Source organism: Vanessa tameamea, chromosome 20 (genome assembly GCF_037043105.1).
Source record: "Vanessa tameamea isolate UH-Manoa-2023 chromosome 20, ilVanTame1 primary haplotype, whole genome shotgun sequence".
In the NCBI taxonomy this organism is placed as follows: domain Eukaryota; kingdom Metazoa; phylum Arthropoda; class Insecta; order Lepidoptera; family Nymphalidae; genus Vanessa; species Vanessa tameamea.
In genome coordinates, this window is record NC_087328.1 from 776,552 (window position 1) to 790,407 (window position 13,856).

Genomic DNA, 13,856 nt, shown 5'->3' on the forward strand with positions numbered 1-13,856 from the left:
CACCCCTCGCTCTCCTGTCCCTCTCTAATTATGTATTTCAATGAGGTTTTCTTGTTCGTTAATATTTATTAAAATATTAACAAACAAGAAAACCTGACAAAAAAAAAATAGTTAAATTAAATTATGCTAGATTATATTTATTACAAAGCGATGTAAAATATTCCTTGTGATATTCGTCGGGAGACGTAGTCTTTCACGAATATAAAATGTATACATAAAGCGCTGAAATGTTTTATTTTTAGTAAAATGTACAATAAACGAAAATCTGGATATACGAAATATCATGAATTCGTGTTAATATAATTATGATCCAGTTTATATCTCAAAAACTCACAGCATATAATAAGTTTCATTAAAATATATATGATAAATAGAAGTCTTCAAGTTTTTTTCTGTCGAGAATATTTTATTATATGAGAATTATAATAAAATTATTATATAAAATTTATACCCTGTTTTTTGCATTGTAGTTTCACATTACATATTTTAATTATATTTTTTTAATTTTATATACATGCTCTTTTATCTTTAATATAATTTTGTATTGAGTAATATTTTAAACTTTTCTCCTCGTGTCTATACAATAATTGTCACAATTTATTTCAAAAAGATCTATAATAGTTTGAACGTACATAATATTCTTGTAAACATCCTATGAAGCAACTGTAAGTTTCCCACTTCATTAAAAACATCCCGAAGACAGTCTTGAACTCCAATATTATTAATAGACCGGACAGTTCTTTTTTTCAGGATGAAAACAATTTCAATATCTATAGTATTATCCAAAAGCAAAATGGCGTAAGAAATTATACTATGAAGATAATCAAAGTAGTAATCGTCTAACTTTTCTAACTGCGTATGCGGCGGAGCTGAGTCTCCCTGTCAGGGACGATACATGGGGATTCCTCTAAAGTGTTGAGTCAATTCATCATAATAATGAATAGAAATTCTATGGTATCAATTACATTTAGATCACTATTGTTAAGAGTTAACTTGAAATTTTGCTTTCTTACATTAGGGAAGGCAAACAGTACACGTTTTGTCTTTTTAGCATTTAGAACTTATTTTTTGTTTTGTTTTTTTTTATGTCATAGTTGGCAAACGAGCTGGAGGCTCACCTGATAGAAAGTGACTACCACTGATGATGAGATGCTTTGTCGGCCTTTAAGGAAGGAGTATGCTCTTTTCTTGAAGGTTCCCAAGTCGTATCGGTTCGGAAAAACCGCCGGCGAAAAAAAACTAACTTTGTATCAGTGATAATAAATTGTTTACATCGTCATAATTAAGTTGCTTCCCGTCAACTTTAAAATGTAAACCTTTAACATAAAATAGTAAGTTCATTTATATACAACAAAAATAAAAGACCCAAAATTGAACCTAGTGGAACGCCCATTCTTAGTACAGATCCAGAAGACTTTATTCCTGTTAAATTCCTTGATTCAAATATGAAGCAATGAGATCAAGAGCTTCATTTTTCGCATTAACGCCGTAATGTTTTACCTTGTATGAAAGCGTTTCTTGCTCTACACGATGAAATGTCTTGGATAAATCACAAAACACACCAAAAGCATTCTGTGATTTTTCCCATGCATCGTATATGTGGTGTGTGCGTGTGTGTATCTAAGTGGCGCCTTTCCAGAATCAGTTGTTGAGCGACTAAAGCAGTATTGTTTACTATGAAAAATAGTATTTTACCGAAGCAAAACAGAAGTTGATTTAACAGATTTTTTTCAAATACTTTGCCTAAGGATTAGTGTTGCATATCGATAGACTATCGATAGACTATCGATAGTTAAGGTGTAAGCGATACTATCGATAGTCTATCGATAGTATTGTCACGTGTCAATACTATCGATACTATCGATATCTCCCCATGAGCAATACTATTGATACTATCGATTAGCGTGGCCTTGGAATTTCACAAAGTTAGGTTAGGTGAGTACGTTACTGCTTGAAAAGTAACTACAATCTTGACAAATAAACAAGCACAGCATGAACACTGGTATTAAAAATACAATAACTACATTACTTACATTAAAAAAGCAATACTAACAAAAAATCGCTGGCTATCGATAGTCAAAAACTATCGATACTATCGATAGTATTGCTCACGGAGAGCTTTCGATACAATCGATAGTATCGATAGTATTGATCAATACGATACTATCGATAGTACTATCGATATCCTGAATAGTTTTCGAGGTCAACTATCGATTGTCAAACTATCGATAGTTCTGCAACGCTGCTAAGGATAAAGGATAGGAATAGGCTTATAATTTCACGAATCACTTGTGATCCCAATTTTAAAATTTAATACGTTTTAATAAATCAGAAATGAACCTGTTTCTAAACACTTGTTAAAAATTAAGGCTATATACAGAGCGATATAATAAATGATACTATTGATATAATCGAAATGGGTATTCGTTTGCAAACTTATTTCGAACTCTGAAGAGATTTGTAAAAGTGATTCGACCATTTATTATATTTTCTATATATATTTATATATATTATTTACTATGTTGATAGTGCCTACTATATACATTTTAATAAAGTGATAATGGTATTAAATATTTTTGAACGTAAGTTAAATTGTCAGTTTACCTTTTACAATGACATTAAAACGATTGGCTAAAATGACGTTACGTAGGAAAATAAAGATTATTCGAAGAATTTTGTATTAGTGAATTGGCCTAAAATTTACATTTATTTATTTCAATATAAGAAAAGTTGATATAGAACTATAAATAAGTGAAGTAATTTTAAACATAATATATTTAAATTAGATTTATAATAATGATGAAATACTCTACATCACCCACCCCTTCGACAAGCTTCCCTCGGAGTACGTCTCCTCTGCCTGCTCCAGCAAATTATCAGCCAACGACGGCCAGTGCAGCAGTCAAACGATACAAATATCTGAGACGTTTGTTTAAATTTAATCAAATGGACTTTGAATTTGCTGCCTGGCAAATGGTTTACCTCTTCGTAGCACCACAGAAAGTATTCAGGAATTTTAACTATAGAAAACGTAAGTAACAGTCCTATTATAAATATTCAATACTTGTAAATTCATTTAATACTTGTGAATCAATAGAATGAATACCTAAACATATACAAATCAAGTTTAAAAACTTACAACACAAATCATGATCACTTGGTATGGTGGTACAAATACTAGCAGTATATTTCTATTGAAATTATTTCAATATAAATAAAAACTTCTTTAAAAAATATGCTAATATATAAATGAATATTGAAGAACTATAATGATATGTAATTGTTCCATAATATGAATCCTTTTAGATAAAAGCACCGTTGCAGAATTTATTTTTTATATACATTTTGTAGTTTTGTCCTAATAGTTGCTACTGAAAAGTATAGTATATAAGTAAAGTGACCTTCTCTTTTATTTTTTTTTCTCTTTGTTTACTAGTCCCATCCCTTTTAAAACTACTACATCAATACCAAAAATGTATTAAATATGTATTAAATTATTGTTTATGTACACTTTGCCTATGGACCCTTAACCTCTAGTGTACCACACCTTACCACCACATTACCACCTTTCGATATGAAAGTTGCACCACTATTTATCAACTTTAATAAGATTTATAGTATTCCTAAAAAACAAAATATATCTTTGTTTTTAATTGAAAAAGCTTAACTTAATACTTTACCCTGTTATAATAATTATAATTAAATTTTCAATAAACAATATGTAATGAAAAAGTAACAAAGTTCACTTGAAGTAGTATAAACATACATACATTTATAATTGTCTATATTTTATTGGCCAATTGCCATAGAATATTGTTGTTCACCTTAGCGAAACTTATACAATTTGATACAAGCCTTTGAAATGAATTTTGAATGATTGATAAGTTTAAAAATATCTTGTCCAAAACCGACTAATTTATACATACTAGGTCACACAATAAGCTAATAGTATTATAGTAATAAATATTATTAATGATATTATTTTCTCATTTCAGATACGAAGTCACAATTTGCGAGAGACGATCCTGCCTTTTTAGTGCTCTTAAGTGTATGGCTTTTCTGTAAGTTGACAGTTTTATTACATATTTATATCGACATTATAAAGAAAGATAAGCCATCATTGATCAATTTCACTTTTTTTTTTCTTTTTTTTATATATGTAATTGGAATTTCGTAATATATAAAAGAAATGTCAATCTGTGCTTTGTCAGTAATACTAAAAACAATTACAAAAATTAAAACAATAATATTTTTTTATGCTTTTCTAGTGTCATCAATCTGCTTCGCTCTCGCGATGGGCTTAAATTGGAGTCAGCTAGCACTATTCGTCTTGTTCGTTGTATTCGTTGACTTCATCGGAGCTGGAATAATTGTCTCCACCATCTTTTGGTAAGTTATTTTTTTAATGTTCTCTGGCTTGCCTTTATTACGTTGCCTTTGTCTTTTTAGTGTAATAAGTCACTCAATTAATAACTTCTTCAACTGGATGACAAACTTCATCCCCACCAACCGCACCATTCTGCGAAATTTTGACCTCCACTGTACTATTTTAGTAATATTATTTATTGATATATTATTTGAATACTTTTTAGGTATGTAAGTAACAAGTATTTAGCGGTGGACGGCGCAGGGGGGGACGTGGAATGGGGATATGCTTTCGATGTTCACATCAATGCATTCTTCCCACCACTGTCCTTGCTTCATTGCTTTCAGATTTTACTTTTTAACAGTAAGTGATGTTGACCTTTATTTCATTAAAATAGACTATTAATATCCGGTCACCGGAATCTGTCAGTTGTCATAACATTAACAGTTGAGATAACATTGTAACAATATCATATAAAATTTATAATGATTTAATTGCAAAATGAGTGATATATCGGGAAATATTAATATCCTTTATTTAATAATAGAGCAACTATGGTGAAATATTTAATGTACATTTTCAAAGTTATATCATCCATTCTATCACAGAATTATAGATGTTGATGTTTCCTTTTAGCGATTTGATATAGTCATAGCAAATTGAATGAAATTGAATGTAAAAATAAATATACCTACTACTATATTTTACTTGTGTATCCATATAAACCATTAAAAAAAATAGTCTTTAGATTTTTTTATAGTAGACTAATGTCAATTGGGCACCAGTCCATTGAGATTGGTGCTGTAAGAAATATTAACCATTCGTTACATCACTAGCGACTTTGGGAGCTAAGATGTTATGCCCCTTTTGCCCGTAGTTACACTAACTCACTCCATTTCAAAACGGAACACAATACTAAGTTTTACGTAGATCTCGATTATTTTTTCTACACATTGAATATTAAACCAATGTCTCATGTTTCAGATCTGCTGGTCCATGGAGGTTTCCTGTCATGTCTAGTGTCAAACTCATTTTGGCTCGCTTCAATCATATATTACCTCTACATAACGTTCCTTGGGTATAGCAGTAAGTATAAATGTCAATTTTTTAGGGTATACTTTCGATACTATGCTGAATGTTTTGTACAAGCTGTTTGGGTAGACGCCAGAAATTAATTATTCATTGTTAGGAATGGCTTAAATTTACTACCGCACCAATGTTTATACGCGGTGGTGACTACTTACCATTAGAAAACCACTGTAAGGCCATATTGTTTTTTTGTTCCAAGAAATTTTATTTATTGTTACATGGGATGATAACTGAAAACATTACACATTTTTTTGGCAGTTAAAAAATAAACAGAATCCTTGTCTTGACTGTCAGACGACGCTTTATCCGTGTAAGGAGTAGTTGAAACTTAGTGCAGTTCTAGTGTCAACGGGCGAGTGTGACCACAATTCATATTAAAACATTTCTTTTCCAGATTTACCAATGATCAAGAACGCTCGAGTATTTCTTCTGCCGCTACCAGCTCTAGTATTGGCTTTCTGTGGAACGTTGATCGCAAACTGGAATCTAAGTCATATGCTTATGAATTTTTACCATTATAGAGTTCTTTAGTGTCGCCGAATTACTTGAAAATATTCTTTTATGAACAATCGACTTTCTAATGATTTTATAAAATTAAATAGGCGTCAATTGTCTGATAAGTTTTGTCATATAAAATTAAGTAATTATAAATGTCATATTGTGTAATATCATTGTAAATAATATTTCAACTACAATAAAATGTTTACGTTAAATGTGTTTTCTTAATTCTAAAATAATAAACAATTGTATAGAAATTTATATATATTATCCATGTAGATATTGAAGTACACTTTAATAAGTTCATTACAACCTTAAATTGATTTGTATAAATAAGTATTTTAACACGCTAATCGTCATCGAGCACAATCACTTCATCTGAAGATATGGGCTTTGGCCTTACTTCAATTTCACTGAATGATAAAGATTTCTTAGCTTCATTTTTCTTGACCTGATCTGACGGATGTTTCGACATAGCCGTTTTAGTTATCGTCAAGGAAGGCGGCAGCCTGCTTATTGATGCGCTAATTTCTTGAGGAGCAATCTTCCCTGAGGGCATACTTTTTTGTCTTTCCGCCAATTTTTCCTGCAGCGTTTTCCCTGGACTGACTTGCTGATGTGGCATCGGAGGCTTCGAATGCATCGATGTTGAAACTGTAGATGCAGTCGACATATGCGCTTGAGGAACTAAACTGTGAGGATTAGCATGGGATACTTTAGCCCCGAATGAAGATAGATTCGCAGTCATTGATGCAGGCAATGATGACAGAACTGTGCCCATGCTAGGGGTTATTGGATTTGACGAAGATTTTTGAAGACTAGTTATCACAGGTGTTGGAGTGGCTTTGGTAACTGAAGTTGTAGCTGAATAAGGTTTTGTAGTTTTCATTTGAGTGGCTCCACTTGAAACGGAACGATTTAAAGAAGGCTTCGGTCCACGCTTCTTCTTTTGTTGTGGCATATTATAAGAAGACAAACTCTGTCCCAAAAACTGCCGATAAAATTCAGCTTGGAATGAATTTTGAAGTGAGGTCTGTAGAGATGACGTTAAACTATTTTGATAAGACGTATAGCCGGCTAAGGCACTGATGTTACTGAGATACGATAAAGACAACGCCGCTGCGGCCTGTTGAGAGAGAACAGGATCATTCAATATTGGGACATAATTTTGAAAGGCTGCTGCCATTTCGTGTGCGGATATCTTAGGCAAGCCTGATCCAGATATTGCATTTTGCGACTTCGTATCTGTTTTCGGCTGACTCGTCGTAGTTCTAATAACTTTAGAACTGTCAACCGATTTACTGCTTTGTTTCTTATGCAAATTCTGAGTTTTCTCCAAATTCGCCTCGCGTATACCTTGCTGCTTGTGTGTGTGAAGTAACGAATGGCAATATTTCATGCTAACGTCAACTAAATTAACATTTTCTGCGATGGGTGTTGCACTGATTAGCTTATAGGCATCGACAAGTAAATTAGTGAATTGCTTAGAATTTAATTGCTTTTGTGCTCTCTGATGGGCTTTATAAATATCAACCATTAAACTTTTTAGGGCTTGCCTTTCGACCTCGTTACTCTTTAAATCAGCCTGTTGACTAAACTTAACCAATTGCCCTCTGAGTGATTGAACACACAGTGAAAGCGCTTGCTGTGCTAGGTCCTCTCTATCAGAATCTCTTAAATACTTCTTGTCTAATTCTGGTGTTCTTTGTAAATGCAAACTTAAATCGAGTAAAGTTTTATGGTCATCTATTTCTTTCAATATTTCTAAAGTAAGTAATACAGAACGATTCATATGAAACGCAAAACCACCTGGTCTGGCCACTTCATCATTTCGCATCGTCCAAATATTATTAAAAAAGTTTGTATTTCTTCTTTCACTAAAAAGTCCATTCATTTTGTGCCCTGACCTTGAAATGAAAGTCGATAGCATGAGATCTCTGCACCGTTCAATATCTCGACCCTTTTTATAGTAAAAATGATAATGTGCGAGCCTGTATAAAGCCTTATAATGCGGCGTATACCGACTTGCACAATCTTCTAAAGCATCCAGACTGGAAGATACTATTTTCATTATTTCTTCATCCGTTAGTGGCTTCGAATCTTCAGAAGATTTACTCGAAGTATCAGAATCTCCACTAGAACTACTACTACTACTAGAAGACGAATCACTAGAGTTTGAATCTGACGAAGAAGATGATGAAGAAGAACTAGAACTTTCTTCTTTTTTATCCACATGTACCGTTTTCTCGGTTTTATTGTCAGATTCTTTTGGGCTTTTAGGTATTTCACCATTTGTGTCTTTTTCTGTATTTGTCTCAACATTTTCAATGTTAGTAATTTCCTTAGTCTCCTTTATTTGCCCTTCGCTTTGTATAGACGAGTCTTTAAAACCAATATGTTCAGTGTCATATGAAGCCGATCTTCTTACTTTTGCAGCAGCTGCCTCCATCTTAAGACGCTTAGCTTCATGTGTATCATCTTCGCCCGCGTCACTAACCGAACGCTTGAGTATATTAGCCGCTTGAATAGATTGTGTTTCATCTATCTTAGGCTCATTTTCATTTTCCATACCATTATGTTTTTTAGGTTTTCTCGTATAAGGTCCTTCTTGCCATTCTTCTATACAATTCAAAAATACTTTTCCCACTGATAACGGTATTGGCTTATTTTCGTGTTGCTCAATATACTTTAGAATAGACGCGTGCATTCTGTAGTGCAACTCTAGCACTTTTATACTAAGATGCGTGGGTGTGTTGTAGTTTATTTTCGTCGGGTACGTAGCTCCTACTTCTTGCAAACTTCTGATACCTTTCAGATAAAATTTCAGGTAAACAAGAGGAGGTTTATTTTGCTTTTCAGCCACTTTTCCTAACATGTAATACAATAACCAGTTATCTTCGTTCGATTTATCTACATCAGTTCTATTAAGATCTTCTACAATACTGAAACATTTATGAGTTGTTTCCAAAAGATCTTCTTTCTGTTTCTCGAGAGCCTCAAAGCTCTCCATACTTAATGACTCGCTAGCTTGCTTTAAGAGTCTGGAGCAAAAAGAATGTACTATATAAACAAAATTACCATACTCTCTCCACATCTCACTAGTTTTAGTATCCAATTCCAAGGAACGTTTAAAACATCGTATTGTTGATTTGGCAGGATTGAGGAACTCTCTTTCACTGTTAAAATTTTTGTATAACTTTAACGCATTGCCCAAATTAGCCGCTTTAGCGAGCGCTATATGAGCCCAAGAAATAAAGCGATCGTTATTTATCACAACATCAAATGTGTTATATTTTATAGACATTTTGTAATCTTCCTTTTTAAAATAATAGTCGCCTAATAAGAAATATATATCTTTCATTTTATAAGGCAATAAAGGAGGAACTAATGGCAGCTTGTCCTCTGTGCCCTTGATATATTTCTCCGTTTCCGCCACATACTTGGAAGGATCGCACTCTGATGGCAACAAAGATAAAATACGATTGAATAATGTCTCGATATCAGCTGAAATTGCAGACAATTTTCCTGACAATTCAGGCAGAGCTGTCGGTCGAAATATTTCATATAGCTGTTGAGCTCTTTGCCAATCCAATGTAAGATGTGTGACTTGATGGTCTTTGAGATAATTCTTTTTTTTACCTTTATGACCATATAGACAAAAGACACACTGTTCCATATACTGATTAATTTGCTCTAAAGATTTGGCAAGTGACGGTGATCTGAGACGAGGGACGACCGTGTCCAAAATAAAAAAAAGAAGTTTTGCGTCTGATTTACAACACCAATGTTTTTCTCCTAACTGATCATGAGCTATAAACAATACTTTTAATGGATTAGGTACTTCGTCACAATATTCAATCGCATCTTTCTCCGAGACAGGCCTGCTTCTTCCTTGATCTTCTTCCCTTTGTAAAATGTAATGCATTATAATCCAAGGAGAAACAGTATCAAATGGCATATCGGATGCCTTTGTTTCTACTTGATGACCAATTATCCTTATTAAATCTTCAAGTCCCCTACTTAGCTCTTTTTGGGTCACCATTTCTATGCACGTCAACCCTTCAGTGGCAAGTATATGTTCCATCGTTTTTAATATTTTAATGACAGTAAGATTCCATTTTTCATAATCAGATGAACCGGATGTATAACGAAAATAATGCTTGAGGGCCTCGTGCAAGCATGTCAAAGTCCATTTAAAACAGCATTCCACTTTATCCAAAGCCCAGTATGTGTCCAATATGAGGGAGAGCTGGACAGCAAAATCTAAGCACATTTCCTCTTCTTGTTCCCGGGCAATGGTTTTACAATGATCAAATGACTCAATTATAATGCTCAATACTTCTTCATAGCTCCCTTGGTTATACAGATCCATTACTGTTGAAAGTTTCTTATTTCTTTCTAAAAATGTTATATATTCTAAGATTTCATATTCATTAATATCAGGTTTATAGTTAAAGTTGACGAGGTTTAAAGTATATGTATCATGATGTTCTCCCATCGCTTCAAATTCACTCAGAAGCTGATACAGACACTCCAGAGCTAAATCTTCACACTTATTTAATATATGAATATGTAATTTAAGCCAAAGAGATCGAAGAATCATCTCCAAGCATTCAATGCTAGGATATATGTTAGGTTTTAATGTTAATATTACTTCTATAGATTCAATGACATTCAAATCATGTATAGGCACTTCATCTGAAACAATATTTAATTTTTCATTGACAATAATCTCCTCGGTGAGCATATTAGCAAATGTATATTGTACTAAGCATTGATGGTTGTCATCTGTACATGCAGGTATATCAATATGATTGCTATAACACTTATTTGCCTCTGCATATATCTTCAACAGATCCTCGGGCCATTTAATTCTCCACTTCTCAGCTAAAATATTTATATAATCATTTAACATGTCAATTATATCTTTATTATTTTCTATATATTTATTAATAAAACTTTTTACATCTTTTTGTTCATTTTCAGTACCAAAATAATCATCATTCACTCCTTTCTCTTTTTCTTCAAATAATTTATTTAAATCACTTATTTCAGGAGAAGTTTCTTTATCTTGATTTTCATTCATTTGTGTAATTTCAGGACCCAAGGCAATGGGTACCATTTTACGCAGTGTATCATAGATGGTATCTTTTACAGGTTTCTTACGATTTGATTTACGTTTGCACCACTCCCAAGGTTCTAGGGATATTAAGGCACTCCCTCTCCGTCTCACCGAAGTTTTCTTTTGCACTTTATTTTCTGAAACATTCTCCATGACGGGCTCTGAAGGCACCATCTCTATGTCACTTTCCACTTTTTCATTGTCAGTTATTGGTTTTTCTTTATCAGATAAATCATTATTTACGCTGTCTACTACTGTCTCTGGAGTATTTTTATCCGTTGTATCTTCTTTACTTTCCGTTGAGTTTGATTTTAATTCTTCACAAACATCCATTTTATTAACTTCTTCACTTTCCTTTTCATAAATAATTTCTATAAAACATGCATGGCTAAAACAGTACTTAGTCATATACTTATGCATATGAACTAAAGACTCGCCAACAGAAGCCCAACATAATCTCGTAATTGGCTTATTCAATTTTAAATTAGGAACCATATATTTAAATGTTTCTGCTCTTTGTTGTTCAATGAATGATTCATGTATATCTTCAGCTTCCTTCAGTAACTTCAATGCTTTCTCATCATCAATTGGCTCATCATCTTCGTTCCATTTATAAATTGGGTTTATACATTCTATATATTCTCTCATGTGTCTGTACACAGTATATATGTGTCTTCTATAAACAATACCTCTCATATAGTCCGGGTCTAGTTGTAAAGCATCATGAATGGTAGCTAAGCATTGTTCTTTATAGTTTAAGCCCAATAAAAGTATTATAAATTTATCAAGACAGGGCCAATGTCGCGGGTTACGTTCAATACCCTTTTGGAATGCATGAAGTGCCATTTCATAGTGTTTTCCTTGCAAGCATACTAACCCTAAGCGATACCAGAGTGTAACATCTGTGTCGTCCAGTTCAGAAGCAGCAGTGTAAGCTTCTATAGCGGCGTCATTTTCACCGGCCGTGTTTAACATCGACGCGAGATTTTTGTAACACAAATATTTTAAATTGAATAAAGGCCCAGATACCGTCTCTCCGTCGTTCGGTTTCTTGACATCGTACAATAATTCAGTGTCCAGGAGATCCTTCAAAAGTTGTGTAGCCTCAGAAATATTTCCTTTTTTATGCAAATCAAGAGCTTTGGTATATTGCTGTAAAGCTATCTGCTGTAAAGCTTCTTTCGTTATTTCTTCTTCTGAACTACTTTCTTCTTCCGATTCGACATTAAACGCTGATATTTTAATCATGTTTTTGCTATCTATTATCAAACTTCATATAAAATAGACTACTATAAGCCGTATTTAACAACAACCTCGAATCAAAAAAAACCTCAAATACAAATAAATGTCAATTGTCAAATAGTCGATATACTTTGCACAGATTATACTGACGGCGCTAATTAATTTAGTAATTAGGTTTTCAACGTAAATAATTCCAACATCATTTAATGATAATATTAACTAACAAATTAGGTATGAAAAGTTTAAATCATACTTATCTGTGAGTATCAAACGTAAAATTTACGTAACGTTTCTTTTAAATACTAGTTACAATACTATAAGACTGCAGGACTCACAACCTTTGCCTTTTTCCAATAGAAGAAGAAAATAATAATAAATTATTGTTAGGTTATGTTGTCATAATTTTTATAGTTTGTAAAACTGTGATTTTATAACTAATAATGATACCCAAAAACTTATTTCTTAAACGCTCATGTCCATTAATAATGCAAATTGCGGAAACTCATCGTAAGCCGAGATGGTTGCCTGTAGCGAAAAGCAAAATATATCGCATCCCCAAACGGCCTGAAGTATCAGAAGAGGAGCGATTAGAGTTACTAAGAATAAACAACAATTATAAAACCCAAATGCGTGCAATACGACGATTTTATCATGAAGAAATGATAAATGAAAAGTCATCCTTACAGAGCGCCAGCTCAGAGATGTCTCAGCAATTGGAAGCGGATGAATGGGAAAAGTGCGTACAAATTAATGAAAAATGGAACGCACAAGTAGCTGCAGAGAGAGAACAAAGACGAAAAATAGAGCTGGCAGCGATGGAGGATTATGCACTTAAGAGAATCGAAGCAAAAGACAAGGAATTTAAGGGGAGAATAGCAAGAGCGTCAGCTGAAATCAGACGTGAAAAGGTAAGGACTAACACTGTTAATCGTTAACATTGTTTTGTATGTTTAATTTCTCAATTATTTGGGCTTAAATTCATGAAGAACTACACTTAAATTATTTATTGAGAATAAACACATGTTTTCAAGTCAAGTAATTTATCAGATTTGTGTGTCGATAAAATTAATAAATTATATGTTATTATTATTTATATATTTTGTAACTTGTATATTTTTCATAATTTCAGGAATTAAGTTCAACATTTATAACACCAGATAATCTTGAAGCAGCTATAGATCACGCTCTAGCTAACCCTGTGGACTACAATTATGCTATTGATTTGAGAGGTAACATAGTTTCTGGAAGAGACACACCAATAGTAAAACCAGAAAAGAAGGATCAGGCAGTTGCCTAATATTTTAGTGTTATGTTTAGTTAAAATTTGTCATAAACTTTCATTTTGTTAATGAATGCTTGAACTGACAAGTGAATATGTAAATATTAGTTGTTCTTTTTTCCAATAAATAAGTATATTGCTCCATAAAAAATTCAACAAAATTCTTTTGATTTGATTTCTCTTCATCAAAACTAACAGCTTTTAATCAGATTAAAAAGAATAATTTCAAATATATGGTATAAAAAAAGCCTTTGATGAAT

General features: G+C 32.8%; 3 protein-coding genes across 3 annotated transcripts; 2 read left to right on the forward strand and 1 right to left on the reverse strand.

Annotated features, from left to right (window-relative positions):
- Nucleotides 1-2,627: 2,627 nt before the first annotated feature.
- LOC113403846 (protein unc-50 homolog) lies at nt 2,628-6,168 on the forward strand. Its single transcript, XM_026644463.2, has 6 exons — nt 2,628-3,031; nt 3,996-4,061; nt 4,269-4,389; nt 4,593-4,729; nt 5,351-5,452; nt 5,850-6,168. Exons 1-6 carry the CDS (start codon nt 2,797-2,799, stop codon nt 5,984-5,986), a joined length of 798 nt encoding a protein of 265 aa, XP_026500248.1. The 5' UTR covers nt 2,628-2,796; the 3' UTR covers nt 5,987-6,168.
- A 31-nt stretch (nt 6,169-6,199) lies between these two features.
- Nucleotides 6,200-12,416, reverse strand: LOC113403843 (calcineurin-binding protein cabin-1-like). The gene has a single exon (XM_026644459.2). It carries the CDS (start codon nt 12,321-12,323, stop codon nt 6,303-6,305), a length of 6,021 nt encoding a protein of 2,006 aa, XP_026500244.2. The 5' UTR covers nt 12,324-12,416; the 3' UTR covers nt 6,200-6,302.
- Nucleotides 12,417-12,679: 263 nt separating this feature from the next.
- On the forward strand, nt 12,680-13,673 carry LOC113403847 (small ribosomal subunit protein mS26). Its single transcript, XM_026644464.2, has 2 exons — nt 12,680-13,225; nt 13,447-13,673. Exons 1-2 carry the CDS (start codon nt 12,758-12,760, stop codon nt 13,612-13,614), a joined length of 636 nt encoding a protein of 211 aa, XP_026500249.2. The 5' UTR covers nt 12,680-12,757; the 3' UTR covers nt 13,615-13,673.
- The last annotated feature ends 183 nt before the right edge of the window (nt 13,674-13,856 follow it).